Source organism: Poromitra crassiceps (assembly GCF_964638095.1).
Source record: "Poromitra crassiceps genome assembly, chromosome: 5".
NCBI lineage: Eukaryota > Metazoa > Chordata > Actinopteri > Beryciformes > Melamphaidae > Poromitra > Poromitra crassiceps.
In genome coordinates, this window is record NC_139642.1 from 1,401,724 (window position 1) to 1,421,262 (window position 19,539).

Consider the following 19,539-nt stretch of genomic DNA (forward strand, 5'->3'; position numbering starts at 1 on the left):
GCTTAGGATCGACGCTGAAGTGCTTGGCTGCAGCCTCACCAGAGGTCTGCTGTGCATATGCCACCGCTGCCAGTTTGAACTGAACATCGTACTTCTTATTATTTTTCTTTCCTAGACCTTGAGGTGCATTTTGCTGCATTCAGATCTGCGTTGTCGGTTTCGTCTGCGTTAGGTGCCTCATCTGCACTGACATTAGGTGACTTGTCTGTGTCTGTGCTAACGTTAGGTGTGTCTGTGCTGACGTTAGGTGTGTCCGCCATTGTAGCTTGATAGCTCTCATCTTGTGTGTTCGGTTCGGACTTCTTCGTGTGTTCGTTCTTCTTTGTCGTGTGATTACCGTAAATGTTGTTGTAGAGGGGCATGCCCCTCTAACCCTAACCGCAGTTTAGATTCAAGATTCAAGATTCAAGATTTTTATTGTCACTCCATGGTACAAGTATCACGTGTGAAATTCTTGTGCTGTAGACTCCGTTTACAACATAGTACAAATATAACAATGAGTGCAAAAACAATAAGCAATAAGGCAATAAGCAATAAGCAATAAGCAACAATAAGCAATAAGGCAGTGTAGTGATAAGACAGTCCGAGACAGTGGCATATTCACTGCACATAGGTGCACCTTACATGTCATGTGCATACGTTAGACGTGCTTAAACATTTTAAATTCGACGTATTTGACATACAGGTGCAAATAGCATGTACCTTATTAAACATACAATTAAACATTAGACATACGTAATGGTAGCAGCTGCAGTACGGTACGGTACGACTACTACACTATTTGTGTATGTTAAGGAGTCTCGTGGCCTGCGGGAAGAAACTGTTCCTCAAGCGATTTGTGCGTGCTTTTGGAACCCTGTATCTCCTCCCTGAGGGTAGCAGGGAGAACAGGCTGTTGTGGGGATGGTTTGTGTCTTTGATGATCTTCAGGGACCTCCTGAGGCACCGCTGGTTATACAGTTCATGCAGTTCTGGCAACTCACATCCTGTTACGTGCTGGGCCGCGCGCCTCACCCTCCGTAGCGCCCTGCGGTCCATGGTGGTACAGTTCCCGTACCAGGTGGTGAAGCCGCCAGTCAGCAGGCTTTCAATGGTGCCTCTGTAGAAGTCCCTGAGGATTTCTTTCCTTAGCCCAAATTTCTTCAGGCGCCTGAGTCCGTGTATTCGCTGTTGGGCCTTTTTGACAACAGTGGCGGTGTGACCGGCCCAGGTCAGGTCCTGGTGGATGTTGACTCCCAGGTACTTGAAGCTGTCCACCCTTTCCACCACTGTGCCGTTGATGGTGATTGGGGGGTGTGCGCCCCCCCCTCTCCTGTAGTCCACAATGATCTCCTTGGTCTTGGAGACGTTCAGAGAGAGGTGGTTGTCCTGGCACCATTGTTCCAGGGCCCTCACCTCCTCTCTGTAGGCCGTCTCGTCGTCCCCCGAGATCAGCCCCACAACTGCTGTGTCGTCTGCAAACTTCACGATGGTGTTTGAGGTTTGAGTCGCCACGCAGTCGTGGGTGTAGAGGTCGTACCAGAAGGGGCTGGAGACGCACCCCTGGGGCGCTCCTATGCTGATGGTCAGTGGGGAGGAGGTGAGGTTGCCCACCCTCACCACCTGGCGGCGGTCTGTCAGGAAATCCAGGATCCAGTCGCACATTGCCGTGTTTAGTCCCAGATCCCTGAGCTTGCGTACCAGCCTGGAGGGTACTATGGTGTTGAATGCTGAGCTGTAGTCCACGAACAGCATTCTTACATATGTGTCCTTCCCCTCCAGGTGGGACAGGGCGGTGTGGAGCACGTGTGCTACTGCGTCCGCTGTGCTCCTGTTGGGGCGGTATGCGAATTGTAGCGGGTCGTGGTCCGTAGTGTGGGGCGTATCTTTGATATGACCAGCTTTTCAAAGCACTTGCTGGCTATTGGCGTGAGGGCTATTGGGCGCCAGGAGCGGGAGGAGAGAGGGGGGGGGAGAGGGGGGAGGGGGGGGGGGGAAGGGGGGAGGAGAGAGGGGGGAGGAGGGGTGGTGGTGGTGAGAGGTGGCTGAGGGAGGAGGGGGGTAGGAGAGGAGGGGGGGGAGGAGGGGAGGCGCTCTGGCAGAGGGGTCGAACCTGGCGTAGAACGCGTTGAGTTCGTCTGGCAGGGTGGGAGACGCGTTGGCTTTTTGCTGTTTTTCTCCTTCAGTGTGTGTATTGGGATAACTGAAAAGAAAAAATCTAATAATCGCTCCCGGCTGTTATGGGAAGACCGGCGCTTATGTGCAGAATTGAGTTGGACCCTCTGCGGTTATTGGAGACTCGGCGGCAATTGGGGGGAGGCCCCCTATTAGAAGTTTTACGGTAGTAATTTAGACTCTTATTGGCATGACGTTACCGGCAACATATAAGCTGTCTGAATTTTGCATTGGGGCCAGTTCTATAGTGAGGCATGGAAAGCCTCACTATACGCCATCATATCTGTGTCGTTTCACTTTTGACTGAAAAATGATGCCTCTAGATTAAAGAAAAGACACTATGTGATCTTGACTTTTATGTAAATGTGCGCAATCGTTTTCCTTATAGATCATGACTGCCCGCAGCTAGCTACGTTAGCTTCACGTTACCTTGCATGTAACGTTAGCGTTAGTTGCTTTTGGAGACACAAACCCTGGACGTTTCATTTTGAGTAATGCATGAGGTTCTCTATTGTTTACGCCAGCGCTGGGAGTATGAAGTGCTTTAAATGCAGGGATTTTGGTCACAACAAGCTTGTGGAGCGCTGCCTGCTGAACTAGGTAGCCACAACCAGCTAGCTAACGTTATCCACCACAACAGCTAACGTTAACGCCAAACAAATCCGCTGCCTCCTCCCCACGTTTGGTTTAGCGTAACGCCAGCTCAGACTTTCCCCTAATCTCAGAAACCTTGCGGGACATGTATTGCAAATTGCAATAGTGGTTTTGTTATCATTTGAAACTGTCAACAGCCACACTGGAGGCGGCCATGTTTCGCCAGCTGCTCGGGTTGGTTGCTGGGGACGGGTGTGTCTGACGCGGTTTGACGCGTTTGACATATCCATGTGATTCCCCCTCCCTTCCTGAGTGTGACAGAGCTCTACCTTGAGAGGGAGAGCTGACAAGAGGAAACGTGAAGCGAGTCATGCCGGCGGCTTAAGTTATAAACAATGCGTGACAATTATACTCACACAAACTCTTTAAGACACTCCCCCACGGCAAGAGACTGAGGTCTGCCAAGACCAGAACCACCCGCCACAAGACCGCCATCAGCCTCACCAACAACCTGACTGGTAAATTGATGTAAATTCCCTGCACATTGATGCCCATTTAACTTAGCCTGTAAATTTCATGTACATTCAATTCAACTCTTATCTAACTCTGACTGTAAATTCATGTAAATCCACTGCCTATTTATGATGAAATGAAATGAATGAAACGGAGACAATAGTATGTGAAATACTTGGCTAACATACTAAATAAATTAGATTTGTAATATACTTATACAGTACCAACCTAATTAATCTGTATATTTCTCAGAAGAATGTATTTTCTTCAGGATTGCTCTGTCTTTGGCCAGCTTCTCCATGAACTCCTGGCAGGTGAGGTTGAAGTTGGTCTTCACAATAAGCATGGCCTTGATGGTAGGAACAGTGAACCTATTTCTTGCTGTTGTCCATATATCATTCATTTGGGAGAACACTCGCTCGACTGGTGCATTGCTTCCAGGTAAGCACATGATAACAGATGCTAATCTAGCCAGGTTAGTGTGTGGGATCTCATTCTGTTGGAAGTGGGTAACCACTGTGCTCCATCTCTCACTAAGCGGTGTCTCAGATCTTTTCCATTCTTCAAGCGATCCCCCTTTTAGGAACTCTTGCAGGGCAGTAACCTCGTCAAACAATGCATCCTCATTGATGGTCACATTGGGGCATTTTTCCTGCAGTGTGGCTGCTGCCTTCTGGATCTCTTCATCATGGGCCATTTCCTGAGGGGGGGCTCGGCGGGAATGACCCCCACAGGTATAGAGGTTCCCTTCATTGGACTTGCCGCTGGTGCTTATGGGCCTCTGCCAGCCCCCATTCATGGCTCTGGGTCAGGTGGTTCTGAAATGGCTGTCAGTTAAGACAGTGCTGTTGCCACTAGGGCCGTGCACGTTCGCCAAGTAACCAATGTCGTGAATATAGAATGATAGTTACATATATAACTATGGATCTCTGAGGCCATGTTCAGACTAGGAGGCCAAATCCGATTTGTGAACTTTAATGACCTATTAATGATTCTATCCATATTGGTTTTATGAGTCTGGGTGCTCCAAGTCTCATTTGTGTCACTTGTCCCAAACCACATATGTGACAGCTGCTGGCGTTTTGACCCACAAGTAGGCCGAGGTCATTTTTCAGTTTTTTACAGATTCTGAAATGGCAGACTGTAAGCTTTCAAATGATGTGTCACACATTGTAATCTGAAAATAATTGAAGGAGATAATGGCCCCTATCTTCCCACTGGCCTTAGGCACTAAACTGGCGTTAAACGCAAAAAAACACGCTTTGTGCCTGCCTCGGGAAGGTAGTATCATGTTTTTAGGCCCCGAAATGCGCTTTACGCCGAAGAGGTGGGGCGCAGTGCCGGAATAGGCCAGAATGGGCGTTTTGGCTTAAATACCGGCCTAACGCTATCTTCCCCACTGGCGTTAATTTAACATTTAGCGCTTTTCAAAACCAGGCCTTATTCAGTGTGCATATTATTGTGCGTAATTGCGCGCAGCTCTCCTCTGCCATCTCACTCTCTCTCACTCCCTCTCGCGCATCAGACAGGCACAATGACCGATGAAAAAAAAAAGTTGTTATACCGTAGTTTTAAGCCCGTGTCATTCAGAGGCTGTTGCATCATCCTACCTGTGCAGTGACGTGGGGGAGAAGAAAAGGTAACGAGAGAAAACGATATCATTCTGCCCAAACTTTCACCAATCTAATCTCATCATGACATCCAGGAATAGGTTATATTTTTCTAGCCGATGCGTGTAGAACATTATTTTCACATTGATCTTGCTATAGTGTAGTAGTGTATTTACATGCTTGCTGTATTTAAACTGCAGTAAGATTGGTTTGAGAAGCATAATAATGTGGAATAATATATATGGAGACAGACGGGGATGAAAGAGGGAGGGGGGAAGCTCAGAGCGCTTTGGGCTTTTCTGATCGGATTGGATCGCTCCGTGGAATGGAACATGAAAGGGACATTGTGATTTGTTTACTGCACTTCTCCAATGAGCACCTTGTGAATAATTCTACGCTTAAAAGGCGTGGTTATAATGCTTAAGGCCACATGTAGCGCCGACATGGCCACGCCCACTAATATGGGCTGCACCTGGCGCTAAGCGCTCATTTAAGGCCAGTGGGACGATAGAGCCCATGCTTATTTGATTGTTCACACTCTGGAAAGTAAGACGCTGAGAAATCGGCCCTCAAAGTTGGAGAAGTTTTTCACACCTGAGGCAGCCAGTTAATGGGGGAGTGAACAAATAGCTGCTCATTTACATTAAAGTCCCTGGAAACCAAAATCCACAAAAACGTTCTAACTATGTTATTTAGGGTCTTATGTTAGTAATTTTGTGCCTCCGAAATTATTATACATTACTTTCAACCCAAAGCCTTAAAATCGACACTTTTCTACAAGATTCTACAAGATACTTCCTCATTGAAGAGAGCAGTGCGCGAGGTGCTAAAATGCAGGAGCTTATGACGTCATAAGCTCTATATAACCTTTGTACACGTGCGCAATCCGCACCCACCCTCCTTTTGTCCGTTCTTTGCCCCCAGTGACAGCGCTCGCTCAGTATGTCTGCCTCCCTCCCACTCTGTGCCGAGCGCTATGCTTCTCTCTCTCTCTCTCTCTCTCTCTCTCTCTCTCTCTCTCTCTCTCTCTCTCTCTCTTCTCTCTCCTCTCTCTCTCTCCTCTCCTCTTTTCTCCTCTCCTCTCTCTCTCTCTCTCTCTCTCTCTCCTCTCCTCTCCTCTCTCTCTCTCTCTCTCTCCTCTCATGTGAGAGAGAGCACAGAGAGAGACACAGCCTGATGACGCGAGGTTACTCACACATACGAGCAACGAACACACACACACACACACACACACACACACACACGGTGTGTGCGTGTGTGTGTGTGTGTGTGTGTGTGTGTGTGTCGATCTCTCTTTCTCTCTTTCTCCGTTTCCCTCCCCCCCTCTCTCTCGCGCTCTCCGAGAGACAGAAATTTCCCTGCTGTAGACGGGACACGCCCACACAGTCCGCGGGAGAAAATACACTCTAAAAAATAATCGATTCTCATTACTTTTGCCAGACTGTCAAACCTAAATTTATATACTTTGCGACGTTCATCATCGTTCAAATTTGGCTGGTGGCTTATTAACATAGGCTCCTGTGATGTGATGAACTCAAAATGCTAAATAATAATAAAATATTTCTGGTTTCCAGGGACTTTAACCACTCCCCATCCTCTCCAGCTGATCACTGTCACTCCACTGAGACGATGAGATGATGAGATGAGATTAGATTAACTTTATTGTCCCAGAGGGGAAAATTGTCTTGGGCATATAGGGCTCTATCGTTGCAGCGGCGCAGTTTCTAGGCCGAGCGCCAGCCGCAGCGCAAAGCAGTGGGCGTGGAAAGGCGCACTTGATATCTTGGTATCGGCGCTAAACTCAGCCTCAACCATTATAACCACGCCTTTTAAGCGTAAAATTATGCATTGTCCGCTCATTGGAGAATTGCAGGGAAGAGACACACGCTTGCCTTTTAAGCTCCAATTCCTGGACAAATCCGGTAAAACCAGACAAAGCCAAGGGCTCCGCCGCCCCCCCCTCCCTTCATCCGGTCTGTCTATCTCCATATATAGGCTATTATTCCATATTATTATGCTTCTCAAACCAATCTAACTGCAGTTTCAATACTGCAAGCATGTAAATACGCTACACTATAGCAAGATCAAAGTGAAAATAATGTTCTAAATGCATCGGATAGAAAATTATATAGCCTATGGCTGGATGTCATGAGATTAGATGAAAGTTTGGGCAGAATGATATCGTTTTATCTCTTCTCCCCCACTGCACGATGCAACATCCTCTGAATGACACCTATCACTTTTACTGGATCTGATTACTTTATTCTATTTTATTTACAGGATTTTATTATTGAGTAATTGTATTTTATTTGGCCTATATATGCCTCCCCCCCCCACCCCCTGCCCACAGGCACTGACAAATATGTTAATTCTCAATAAAATCTTCAGTAATCAATCAGAGTGGCTTTAATAGCCAGATTGGCAGCAGCTGGCGCAGTGTGGTCAATATGGCAGACCAAAACCGCTCCACTAAATTCACAGCAGAGGAGAAGATGGTGCTGGCGACTCAGGTGATATATCTGTCCACCATTCATTTTGAATAGCTACAAAACAACTCTTTACTTAAGTCGTTTATTCATCTATCCATCCAGGTTCAAATGTACCATCGCGCACTGTTTGGGGAGGGGAATTACTCGCGCCGGGAGGGCGATATGCGCTGCGGCTTGTTCAGCACCTCGGACAGCGCCGCTGCCACAGACGGGGGAAACATTTGGAAATAATTCTAACTACTATGCTTTGCACACAGAAAAAATAAATACAAAAGACAATTCTGTAATGAATAGCTGTAATGAAGAGTGGGGTTTGAAGAAGCGCTACACAACAGTTTATCCAGTTTCTCTCTTTCTCTCTTTCTTTCTCTCTCCCTTTCTCTCACATTAAACGATATACATGCCTATAATGTCAATTATCTGAATGAAATAATAATACATATTAATTAGGAATATTAGTAATATTAGTAGCCTAGCTAATTTCGGGGGGGGGGGGGGTAATAAAACGTAGAGCTATATTACACATAAATGGGGATTATTATGATAGCCTAAACTAAATTTATGAAACTGCATTACAGCTTCACCCAAAGCCTGAGAAGGGTTGCAATCTTATATTCTATTGTATTCTAAAGTATTTTTTTCTATATATTGTATTCTCCATTCACTTTCCTGTCCCCGGTGCACAGAATCCTGCTTTAGGCCTGCTTTTCAAAAGCGCAAAGCGCTAAAAGTAGGCCAGGTCGGAAGATGGCTGGAAGATAGTAGTACGCCGGTATTTAGCGCCGACACGCCCACTTTGGCGCATTCAGGGAGTCCGCCACGCCCATTCGGCCTACAGCGCATTTGGCAGCCTAAAGCCTATTGCTATTTTCCCGAAACAGGCGCAAGGCACGTTTTTTTGCGGTTAAGGCCCGTAATAGCGCCGATGGCCTGTGGGAGAATAGGGCCCATAGTGCCATACACAGCCACATATCACAAGTACATAGAGGTTTTGACACTATACATACAACAGACAGAAAAAAACACATCGAAACATACAGTGTAGACCCTTGCTAACATGCACACTAAACTTCCACTGGGAAATTGTGCAAGTGGTGTAGTATAAAAATAAGACAGCGAATACTGGTTGGTTCATTGGTTCAACACTTCATCCTAATTGCTCGTAAGCATATTGCACAAGTCATCATGGGTTTATTGCACAACCCTCATTGCAATTTCCCATATGATAATGTAAAAGAATAAGAAGATAAAATAAATACAATTTTAGGAGGTACAGACCCCTCCTCAAGAGCAGTGGGGTACTCAACTAAATAAAACCAGTAACTCAAGACACTGGGAGACAGTCCACAAGTAAGACAATGATAGAATGTAGTACTGTTTTGGTGATGGGTTTCATACACTTTCTGTAATAAAACATCTGAAAGCAAAAATCTTATCAAATGGGGTACGCGTGGTCTAATTTTGAGGTATCCATACTTTTATCACTTCTCATCTGGATTATTGTAATTATTATTACACTAGTGCAGTGCCCGTTCCCCCATGCACCACCCCGTGGGCGCTTCCCCCCCCCGCACACACACTGCACTCTGTCAGGTCCCCCTAAGCGCAAGTTTGAAGTCGATCCGACAAACAGACAGTCCTGGAATAAGTCCAAATTGCATAAACCACTTTTTGTGTTGCCAGTAGGTGGCGCTATGCCAGATTGCATGGAATTCAGCTCCCTGCACTCCGTTGAGTCCCCCTAAGCGCACTCCCTGAGTTTTAAGTTTGAAGTCGATCAGATGAATGGTTATCAAGATAAATCGCTATTTGTGTTGCCAGTAGGTGGCGCTATGCGCAATTGCATGAAAATATGGCACTGCACTGCACAATAGGGCACACTTCCAAAGTTTGAAGTGGATCCGACCAACGCTTCTCGATGGCATGGAGCAGATGATGCTCATCCATAAGCAGTGGTGGAAACGGCCAGGTTTTACTCTGGGAACCCTACTTACACAGGATGGGGGTTCCCGGAAGTGGCGTGGCCCTAGAGGATATTATTTCTGAATGCGTGACTCATTATAGCCTACCATTATAGCCACATAAAAATCTCACTTAACTAAGATCACTGAGCTCTACTGATTACTTTACTTTACTTTACTTTATTGGTATTTAGCAGACGCCTTTATCCAAAGCGACTTACATCATGATCATATACAGCACACAATAACATGAATAGATCAAATAGAAAGACAGTAGTAAAAATATGAGAAGCCAATATAAAAGGGGAGATTAAAGGTGAGAACAGTTAAAGGAGCAATCATATAAGAAACAGAAAATTCAATTACAAACACATGGAAAGCAGGCAGAGGGAAGGGAGGGAATTCAGGAAGAGTCAATATAAAGTCTGAAGAGGTGAGTTTTAAGTTTCCTGCGGAAAATGGGGAGTGATGCAGCAGTCCTGATGTCCGGGGGAAGTTCATTCCACCATTTTGGGGCCAGGTAGGAGAAAAGTCTCGACCGAGAGCGGCTTCTGAGCCCACGTAGCAGGGGAGGGGCGAGACGTCCTGCACTAGTGGAGGGGCGGAGTGGGCGGTGAGAGGTTTGAAAAGTGACCATAGACTGTAAGTATGAGGGGGCTGTTTGGTGAACGGCCTTGAAAGCTAGTGCCAGAGTTTTGAATTTGATGCGTGCTAGGATGGGAAGCCAATGAAGCTCTCGGAAAAGGGGGGTGACATGGGAAAATCTAGGTCAATTGTAGACCAGACGGGCTGCTGTGTTCTGAATGAGCTGAAGAGGAAGTATTTCAGAGGCAGGGAGGCCTGCCAAAAGGACGTTGCAGTAGTCAATGCGTGACAGTACCAGTGCCTGTACCAGAGTTTGTGTTGCTTCTCTGGTGAGAAATGGGCGGATCTTGCGAATATTGAAGAGGGAGAACCGGCAGGAGCATGCTGTTGCGGCAATGTAGGCAGAGAAGGTGAGTTGGTGGTCAAGGATCACTCCCAGGTTTTTAGCTGTTTGAGATGGAGTTACGGTGTGGTTGTCAATAGATATGGAGAGGTCAGTCAGGGGGGATTCTTTGGCAGGGAGGAAGATGATCTCGGTTTTTCCAGGGTTGAGTTTGAGGTGGTGATCCGCCATCCAGACACCAACGTCTTTCAGGCAGGCAGAGATCCGTGACCCAATTGAAGTATCAGAGGGGGGGAAGGAAAGGTAAAGCTGTGTGTCGTCGGCCTAGGAGTGATAGGAAAAACCATGAGATGAAATGACGTGACCAAGTGAACCCATGTAGAGGAGGAACAGGAAAGGACCTAGAACAGAACCCTAGAACAGAACCTAGAACAGAACCCTTGATTTTATTCATGACAAACTTAAATATTAATGCTGCTTATTCAGCTTACAAATACATGTTCTCCTACTATTCTCTGCTGCTTTCAGGCTGCCCTCTCTCTCATGTTTACTTAACCCCCTCCCCCCTCCCCATTCAATCTCAAGGACTCGATGTTGATTTAGTTAATGACCCTGTGTTGACTGTTCTCACCTCCTTAACGACCCTATGGCCAGATCAGTTGGAGCTTGAAGGAGCGCAGAACTGAAGACAGATATTCAAATATCAAACGTGTTTCGCATCCGAATCGCACGGAAACAGGGCCCTGCACTCCGTCGGGTCGCCATCAGCGCACCCCCCGAATTTGAAGTCGATCCGACCAACGGTTCTCGAGATACGCGAAGGACAGAGAGACAGACAGACAGACGCTCCCGCAATTATAGTATAGATTAGGGATGTCAATTTTCGGTTAATTTCACTTTCGATTAACCGACGCTAATAATCGATTAACCTATCGGTTAATTCATAATTTTTTAATATAAAAAAAAAAAAAAAAAAAAAAATGTTTTTTTTTTTTTTTTTTTTTTTTTGTGTCTATTTACTCAATGAACTCATGCCCAAACAAGGCGTGTCTATTTAGATGCTGAAATGTTAATGCTTTTTGTGTTAGAATTTCTAACACAAAAAGCATTAACAAGCATTAACAAAAAGCATCAACATTTCAACACAAATTCTTTTTGTGTTAGAATTTCTAACACAAAAAGCATTAACATTTCAGCATCTAAATAGACACGCCTTGTTTGGGCATGAGCTCATTGAGTAAATAGACCAAAAAAAAAAAAAAAAAAAATTTTTTTTTTTTTTTTTTTTTTTTTTTTAAATATTAACTGATAGACCGACAGCAATAACCGAACAACGACGTTAGCGACGGTTAATCGATTAACGGTTAACCGTTGACATCCCTAGTATAGATGTGTGCCTGTTATGTTCTTTTTTGGCTCCTTGTACAGAGCAAATTCCCTGAGGGGCAATAAAGGTTTCATTCATTCATTCATATAATAATAATAATAATAATAATAATGTGCATAATAATGACAGTGAGGAGGTCACAATCCATGATCATGTCATCACTGATGTCATATTCGGGACCTATAAGGGTGTGCTCTGCAAGTCCTCTGTAGTTGTTCATAGATTGATCTCACTAAAACTCTATGGAAGACACTAAATACAATTACTGGTCAAAACCAGAACAATAAAAGCAACAACATTCAAATATCGCATCAAGGAACCCTTATCACAGACCAAGATAAAATTGCTAGTGCATTCAATGATTATTTCATCTCATCAGTTAACGAACTCGCAGCAAACTTTGATCCCCCTATATCTCCGACACCTGTACCCCCCCCACCAAATCAGTTCTCATTCTCTGAAATCACCCTAGGTAAGCTGACTAACACCTTCAACTCGTTAAATAACTCAACAGCCAAGGACGTCTATGGACTTAACATGCAATTTTACAAGACTCATGCTGATAGCCTCCTGCCTCTATTTCTCCACCTAATCAATCTCTGCATCAGACAGTCCATTTTCCCCACTGACTGGAAAACAGCAAAAATAATTCCCATATACAAAACAGAGGATCCCACAGTGATCTCAAATTACAGACCCATATCTATTCTCCCAGTTCTATCGAAATTACTAGAAAAAACTCTCGCAAATCAGTTAGTTGATCACCTGGAAAACAACCACCTCCTTAATGACGCTCAGTTTGGCTTTCGTACAGCGCGCTCAACTCTATCTGCTCAATTACTTTTCACTGAAAACATACGCACATCTCTTAATAAAGGACATACCACTGGAGCCGTTTTTATAGATTTCCGCAAAGCCTTCGACACGGTTAATCACCAAATTTTACTCAACAAACTGGTTTCCTTTCAACTCTCTCCCCCTGTTTTATCTATGTTGTCTTCCTACCTATCAAACAGATCCCAGCTAGTCAAGATTGGGAAGGGGACATCACCCCCACTGCCTTGTAACATGGGAGTCCCCCAAGGCAGCATACTGGGCCCATTGTTATTTATAATGTACATCAATGATCTGCCAAATCTCTGTAAACACTCACAATGTCTTTTATATGCTGATGACACAGTTATCTATGTATCTGACTCAAATATAGACACCATCAACACAAAACTCACCTCCGATCTCCAGCTCCTAAATGACTGGCTAAAAACCAACCATCTCACCATCAATGTAAAGAAAACAGAATGCATGTACTTTCACTCACCTAGAAAAACCATCTCCATATCCGCTCCAATCACACTGGCAAAGCAAACACTTACTATTACAGACACTTATAAATATCTTGGAATTCATTTAGACTCTCACCTCACATACCGCAACCACGTCCACAGCCTAACCAATAAACTCAAACAGAAATTATATGTCTACCGCAAGATCAGGCCATTTCTCACACCTATTGTCTCTGCCACCTATCTGAATGCCATTTTTCTTTCCAACCTGTCATACTGTCTCCCCATCTGGTCCCTCACAACTAAAGAAATCACAGAACCATTAGCTAGACTATACAATAGAGCACATAAAATACATGGTAATTTCTCAAACTGGTCCCATCACTGTACAGCCCTATCACTTTCAAATGCCCCAACCTTCCAAAATTACTCAAACCTGTTAGCCATCAAATTTTATTTTCAGCTACAAAACACTAACCTCCCCCCAGCAATTTCAGACCTACTGCCTAAACCCAGCACCAGACCCTCTCTTGTTACACGGTCAATTACTCAAAAACTTATACCTGTCCCAATATATAAAAATAACTTTGGTTTAAGATCCTTCTTCCGTACTAATACAATAATCTGGAATGACATACCCCACCACATCAAATCCATCATATCCGCTCCGCTCTTCAAACATACCTATAAGCACTACATATTAACAAACCAAGCCTGCAACCACTGATTCTCCTGTTGATTTTTATTTATTTATTTGATTGCAAATGTATATTGTCGTTAATGCTGATGTATTTTATTCTGAATAGCACTTTGAAATGTATTTTAGAACTGTATTGTATAGGAACCTGCTGTAAACCAGTTTTATACTGAGTCAGGCCAGGTTTGACTGTAACTAGAATTGTTGCTTTTAAACCTTTTCCTACAAATATACTGAAAACGAGAACCCTCTGCAACAGTTCCCATCTTCGAGCCTTGCAGACTCAGCTATCAAGTGCTACAGCGTTCCTAGTTATCGAGACTTCAGCTTACCAAGTGTGCCTTGGACATCAAGGGCCCTATTCTCCCACAGGCCATCGGCGCTATTACGGGCCTTAACCGCAAAAAAACGTGCCTTGCGCCTGTTTCGGGAAAATAGCAATAGGCTTTAGGCTGCCAAATGCGCTTTAGGCCGAATGGGCGTGGCGGAGTCCCTGAATGCGCCGAAGTGGGCGTGTCAGCGCTAAATACCGGCGTACTGCTATCTTCCAGCCATCTTCCGACCTGGCCTACTTTTAGCGCTTTGCGCTTTTGAAAAGCAGGCCTAAAGCAGGATTCTGTGCACCGGGGACAGGAAAGTGAATGGAGAATACAATATATAGAAAAAAATACTTTAGAATACAATAGAATATAAGATTGCAACCCTTCTCAGGCTTTGGGTGAAGCTGTAATGCAGTTTCATAAATTTAGTTTAGGCTATCATAATAATCCCCATTTATGTGTAATATAGCTCTACGTTTTATTACCCCCCCCCCCCCCCCCCCCGAAATTAGCTAGGCTACTAATATTACTAATATTCCTAATTAATATGTATTATTATTTCATTCAGATAATTGACATTATAGGCATGTACCGTAAAATACCAATTAGAAGCCGACTTCCAAATTGCCGCGGGTCCCATATATAAGCGGGGTCTGGATACATATTTTGTACATAAAAGCAGGTCCCAATTTGACGCCCGGTTAGTTTTTTCAATGTTTTCTTTTTACCTTTGCGACATCCTGTTGAATGCATCTCCCAAACACAACGAAGAAGAAAAATCGGATGAAGAATACGAACAACGAGGAAACGGGAACAACGAGGAAAAAAAACACATGCACGAAACTTGCTGATCAAAATTCGTTTTCCCTCAACATCTGATGATTCTGAAAATTGTGTAGGCATTTCCTGAAGATTTTTATACACTAAAACCGACATCTCTGGTGTAATAATTATTTTGAGAAATGTGCCTATGGTATATTTCCCTGCCAGCGGGCATAGAAGTCCGCTTCTAATTGGTATTTCACCGCTCTTTCACATGTGCGCTACTGAAGAGGGTGCTCCGTGAGTGATGAACAGCGGAGGAGGCAGCGCATGCAGCCAGCGGAGGAGGCAGCGCATGCAACAAATAATCTGCTCACATGATGATCATGTTCTCTCACCTTCAGCGGAGAAAGTTTAGTGGTAAATACCGGTAGGTCACAGTTCAGCTCAAATTTTATTTGATTTCATGTACAGGCCAGAACTGGCATGCAATGTGCTCTGCTGCGCTGAGAGGGAGGCGCGGCTCTCCCCATAGACAAGCAATCGTGTGGGGTGCTGACTGTAGCCAACTCATTAAAATAAATGGTTTAAATAAACAATTTCATACTATTTACAATCTTTGCTGAGCAATATTTTTGTACAAAAATAATTAAAGCAGGTCCCAAACTGCCGCAGGTCCCATATTGACGCGGGGTCTGGCTACATATTTTGTCAATTAACGCCGGGCTAATAATTGGTATTTTAAGGTATTTACATGCTTGCAGTATTTTAACTGCAGTTAGATTGGTTTGAGAAGCAATAATATGGAATAATAGCCTATATATGGAGATAGACAGACCGGATGAAGGGAGGGGGGGGCGGCGGAGCCCTTGGCTTTGTCTGGTTTTACCGGATTTGTCCAGGAATTGGAGCTTAAAAGGCAAGCGTGTGTCTCTTCCCTGCAATTCTCCAATGAGCGGACAATGCATAATTTTACGCTTAAAAGGCGTGGTTATAATGGTTGAGGCTGAGTTTAGCGCCGATACCAAGATATCAAGTGCGCCTTTCCACGCCCACTGCTTTGCGCTGCGGCTGGCGCTCGGCCTAGAAACTGCGCCGCTGCAACGATAGAGCCCCATGTATCCACACGTAAATCCACCAGTCTCACAGCTCGCCTAACATCTATAGGCTATGGTTTATGTCCCGCCAAAGAACTTATTGATAAGAAGCGCTGGCGAGGGACAATCGCACACAAGAGCCATTTTGGAGACACCCATGACGATGACACCACGCAAAAGAGGCGATTTTCGGGCCAAAATGGCGGCAGCGCTGATCTAAGACTCGCTTCTTTCCTTCCATATTCTTTGTTACTCTTCGACGACTGCACACGTCAAAACGTGCTAAAACATTTATATTATACAGTCTATGGCTAAAACACACATCTATCCATAACTAGATGCTCGCACAGTCCCTAAAACAGAAACAAAACGTAACTTTAGGGCTCATGATTAACTCATTGAGTGCCAGCCACTTTTGGAAAACGGATGCTCCCAGTGCCAGCCCTTTCAGAGCGTTTTCAGTGATTTCTCGAGGTCCACAGAATATTGTGTGATATTACTATGTAAACACCGAACACGCCCAAAGAACGATGAGACTATCTTGTATCATCAGCAAAAAAGTTTATTGATATCATTTTCCGTTCTATAGTTATGAGCAGTAGAAGATAGGTTGGTTTCAGCAAAAACAGACGTTTCAAACTAGAAGCTGAGATAATGAGCCTTTTGTGAAATGAAGCATTTCAAGCACATCACTGACTCTGAAGCTAATATTTTCTGATGTAGTGACACCTCAAAAATAATTTCCTTCAATAAAAGAGCGAAAACAAAGGAATTTTGATGGCAAAATAATATTTTTTAGCTGCAACCAGCAGCGCTGGCCCCTGCGTGCGCAGACCCTACACTTTCTTGCTGGTCTTGATTTACTGCTGGTGGGCATCAGATATTCTAGCTTGTGTTTGCCAATCTGTCTGTCCATCGAGCCTGCTGTCTGGGTCGGTGTTGTATGGTGCCCTGCGTGCCCCACCCCCCTCAACTGCACACTCCTCCTCCGTGGGAGTGTCTCTGGTGGCTCTCTGCTGCGTTTGCTCTGCACTGAAAAGTGCGCTACACCCAGCTTTTTCACAGCGTTCCGCCGTTTTTGTCGCCGGCTCCCAGCGCTTCCAGCTGAGAATAATGTAACCTTTTCTGGCAACTAATCATGTGGAGGGGCTATCGCAGCAGAGACGGAGGGGCTCAATTGTGGGAGCAGCTAACGTTATGCTTCATGCATATCGATGCATACCGATGCGGTTTCCGTTTCCCCATGACTTCTTCTCTGTTTTTTCCTCACCTTTCTCTAATCTGGAGAGCACTGTCGCCACCTAATGGGTCCGTAAAATAGCTTATATACCTTCAACATCCCCCATATTTTTACAGGAGATGCATCAGGCTTTGATCCATGTCCCACCGTCAAAAAACGCAATTGACGACTTTAGTCGTCATTGGCACTCTACGTTACTATTTGATTTGACGACGATAGTCGTCATTGGCACTCAATGAGTTAAATACAAACAAACCAAGGAGGAAAAGCCAGAAAGTGCTTCACACTGCTGCAGTCATCAGTAACTCTCATAATGTTGTCTGTGTTCTGCGCCTGGACCGCACTCGCAGATAAAGTTTAAAGAATCGTGCTTAATCCAACAAGATCATCTCACGGGAAACACTAACGTTACAGCTGGCATTCCTTGGGAATTCTGCGCGTCCTCAACGTTGTGTCAGGAATATAAACAAAAGCCGTATAGCCAATCAAAACTCGGTATGCAAATACAAGAATGGTTCTACCATTAACCTTGCTAAACAGTGTTAAAGCGAAAGTGTCCCCGAGTTATCATTACTGTGTTATAGATTTAGAAATACAAATATGTGTTTCATTTCCATGATGCTGTGTATTTATATTACAAAATAAATCATTTTCATCATTTAACATAACTTATCTCTGTCTGGTTTGTTTTCAGCTTCACTCAGAGAGAAAATGCCTCCCACACCAGAGAAGCATCTCTCCTGTACTGTCTGCTGTGACATCTTTAAAGATCCTGTCATCCTGAAATGTAGCCACAGCTTCTGTAAAGCCTGTCTGCAGAGATGGTGGACAAGGAACCAAATGCGTGAGTGTCCAGTTTGTAGGGCTGCATCTTCAAGAAAACCACCACCATGTAACTTGGTGTTGAAGAACATGTGTGAGGCCTTCTTACTGGAGAGAGATCAGAGAGCTTCAGCAGAGTCTGAGCCTCTCTGCAGTTTGCACTCTGAGAAACTCAAGCTCTTCTGTCTGGACCATCAGCAGCTTGTGTGTCATCGCTGTCTGGATTCAGACACACACAACCACCACAGAATCAGATCCATTACCATCCATGAATCTGCACGCCATCACAAGAACAAACCCCAGGAATCTCTGAAGACCTTAAATGAGAAACTGCAGCTCTTTAATAAAGTTAAAGGAAACTGTGATCAAACAGCAGCACACATTAAGGTCCAGGCCCGACACACAGAGAAGCAGATTAAGGAGGAGTTTAAGAAGCTTCAGCAGTCCCTTCAAGGGTTTCTACAAGAGGAAGAGAAGGCCAGGATCAATGCACTGAGGGAGGAAGAGGAGCAGAAGAGTCAGACGATGAAGGAGAAGATTGAGGGTCTGAACAGAGAGATAGCAGCTCTTTCTGACACAGTCAAAGCCATAGAGAAGGAGCTGAGGGCTGAAGACATCTCTGTCCTGCAGAACTACAAGGCTACAGTGGAAAGAGTCCAGCGCTCCCTGCTGGAGGATCCACAGCTGGTCTCAGGAGCTCTGATAGACGAGGCCAAACACCTGGGCAACCTGAGCTTCACAGTCTGGCACAAGATGGGGGAGATGGTCTCCTACACCCCTGTGGTTCTGGACCCAAACACCGCCCATCCAAAACTGATCATGTCTGAAGATCTGACCAGTGTGAGCCGTGGAGAGAGACAGCAGCTTCCTGACAATCCAGAGAGGTTTGACATGTGTTGGAGTGTCCTGGGCTCTGAGGGCTTTAAGTCTGGATATCACTGCTGGGATGTTGAGGTTGGACACTGTACAGGCTGGAGACTGGGTGTGTTCGTAGAGGGTCAGAGGAAGGGATTCGCACTGTCTGCATTATGGAGAATACGTTTCTTTACTAATGGTAAATACAGTGCAGTCTCTCCATCAGGTATAGTCACTGATCTCACAGTGAAGAAGAAGCTCCAGAGGGTCAGCGTGCTTCTTGACTGGGACAGAGGAGAGCTGTCATTCTTTGATCCTGATACTACCACCCACATACACACCTTCAGACATCCCTTCACTGACAGGCTGTTTCCTTTTTTTTCCACTGTGGAAGATGGAAACACTCTGAAGGTAATACCAGTGAAGGTCTCTGTTAGACCCAGTTAGAGAGAGAGAGAGAGAGAGAGAGAGTCTGTGTGTGTGTGTGTGTGTGCGTGTGCGTGTGCGTGTGCGTGTGCGTGTGCGTGCGTGTGTATCTCTCAGTGAGGACAAGCCATTGTCCACCATGACAGGAACCTTCTGCACAGTGAACTCACACACCTAATTTTGATTTTAAGTTGTATCAGTTTAGCTGAGAACAAAAATCCAGTTTATTCGATCTAGTTTAATTTTGAAATAGATATATTTTTGTGTGTGTGTGGGTGTGTACTTGGCCAATTCCCCCTGTTTTCCCAGTCGTTGGTCCACCCCCTCTGCCGATCTGGGGAGAGTTGCAAATGCTGCCTCTGATACATGTGCAGTTACAAGGACTTCTCACTGACACCCCA

The 19,539-nt window shown here is 45.0% G+C and overlaps 1 protein-coding gene across 1 annotated transcript; it reads left to right on the forward strand.

Moving 5' to 3' along the window:
• Window positions 1-17,746: 17,746 nt before the first annotated feature.
• On the forward strand, window positions 17,747-19,159 carry LOC310777405 (E3 ubiquitin-protein ligase TRIM35-like; the record flags this gene model as incomplete). The annotated part of the gene is made up of 1 exon (XM_083637735.1): window positions 17,747-19,159. One exon carries the CDS (start codon window positions 17,747-17,749, stop codon window positions 19,157-19,159), a length of 1,413 nt encoding a protein of 470 aa, XP_083493861.1.
• Between the last annotated feature and the right edge of the window lie 380 nt (window positions 19,160-19,539).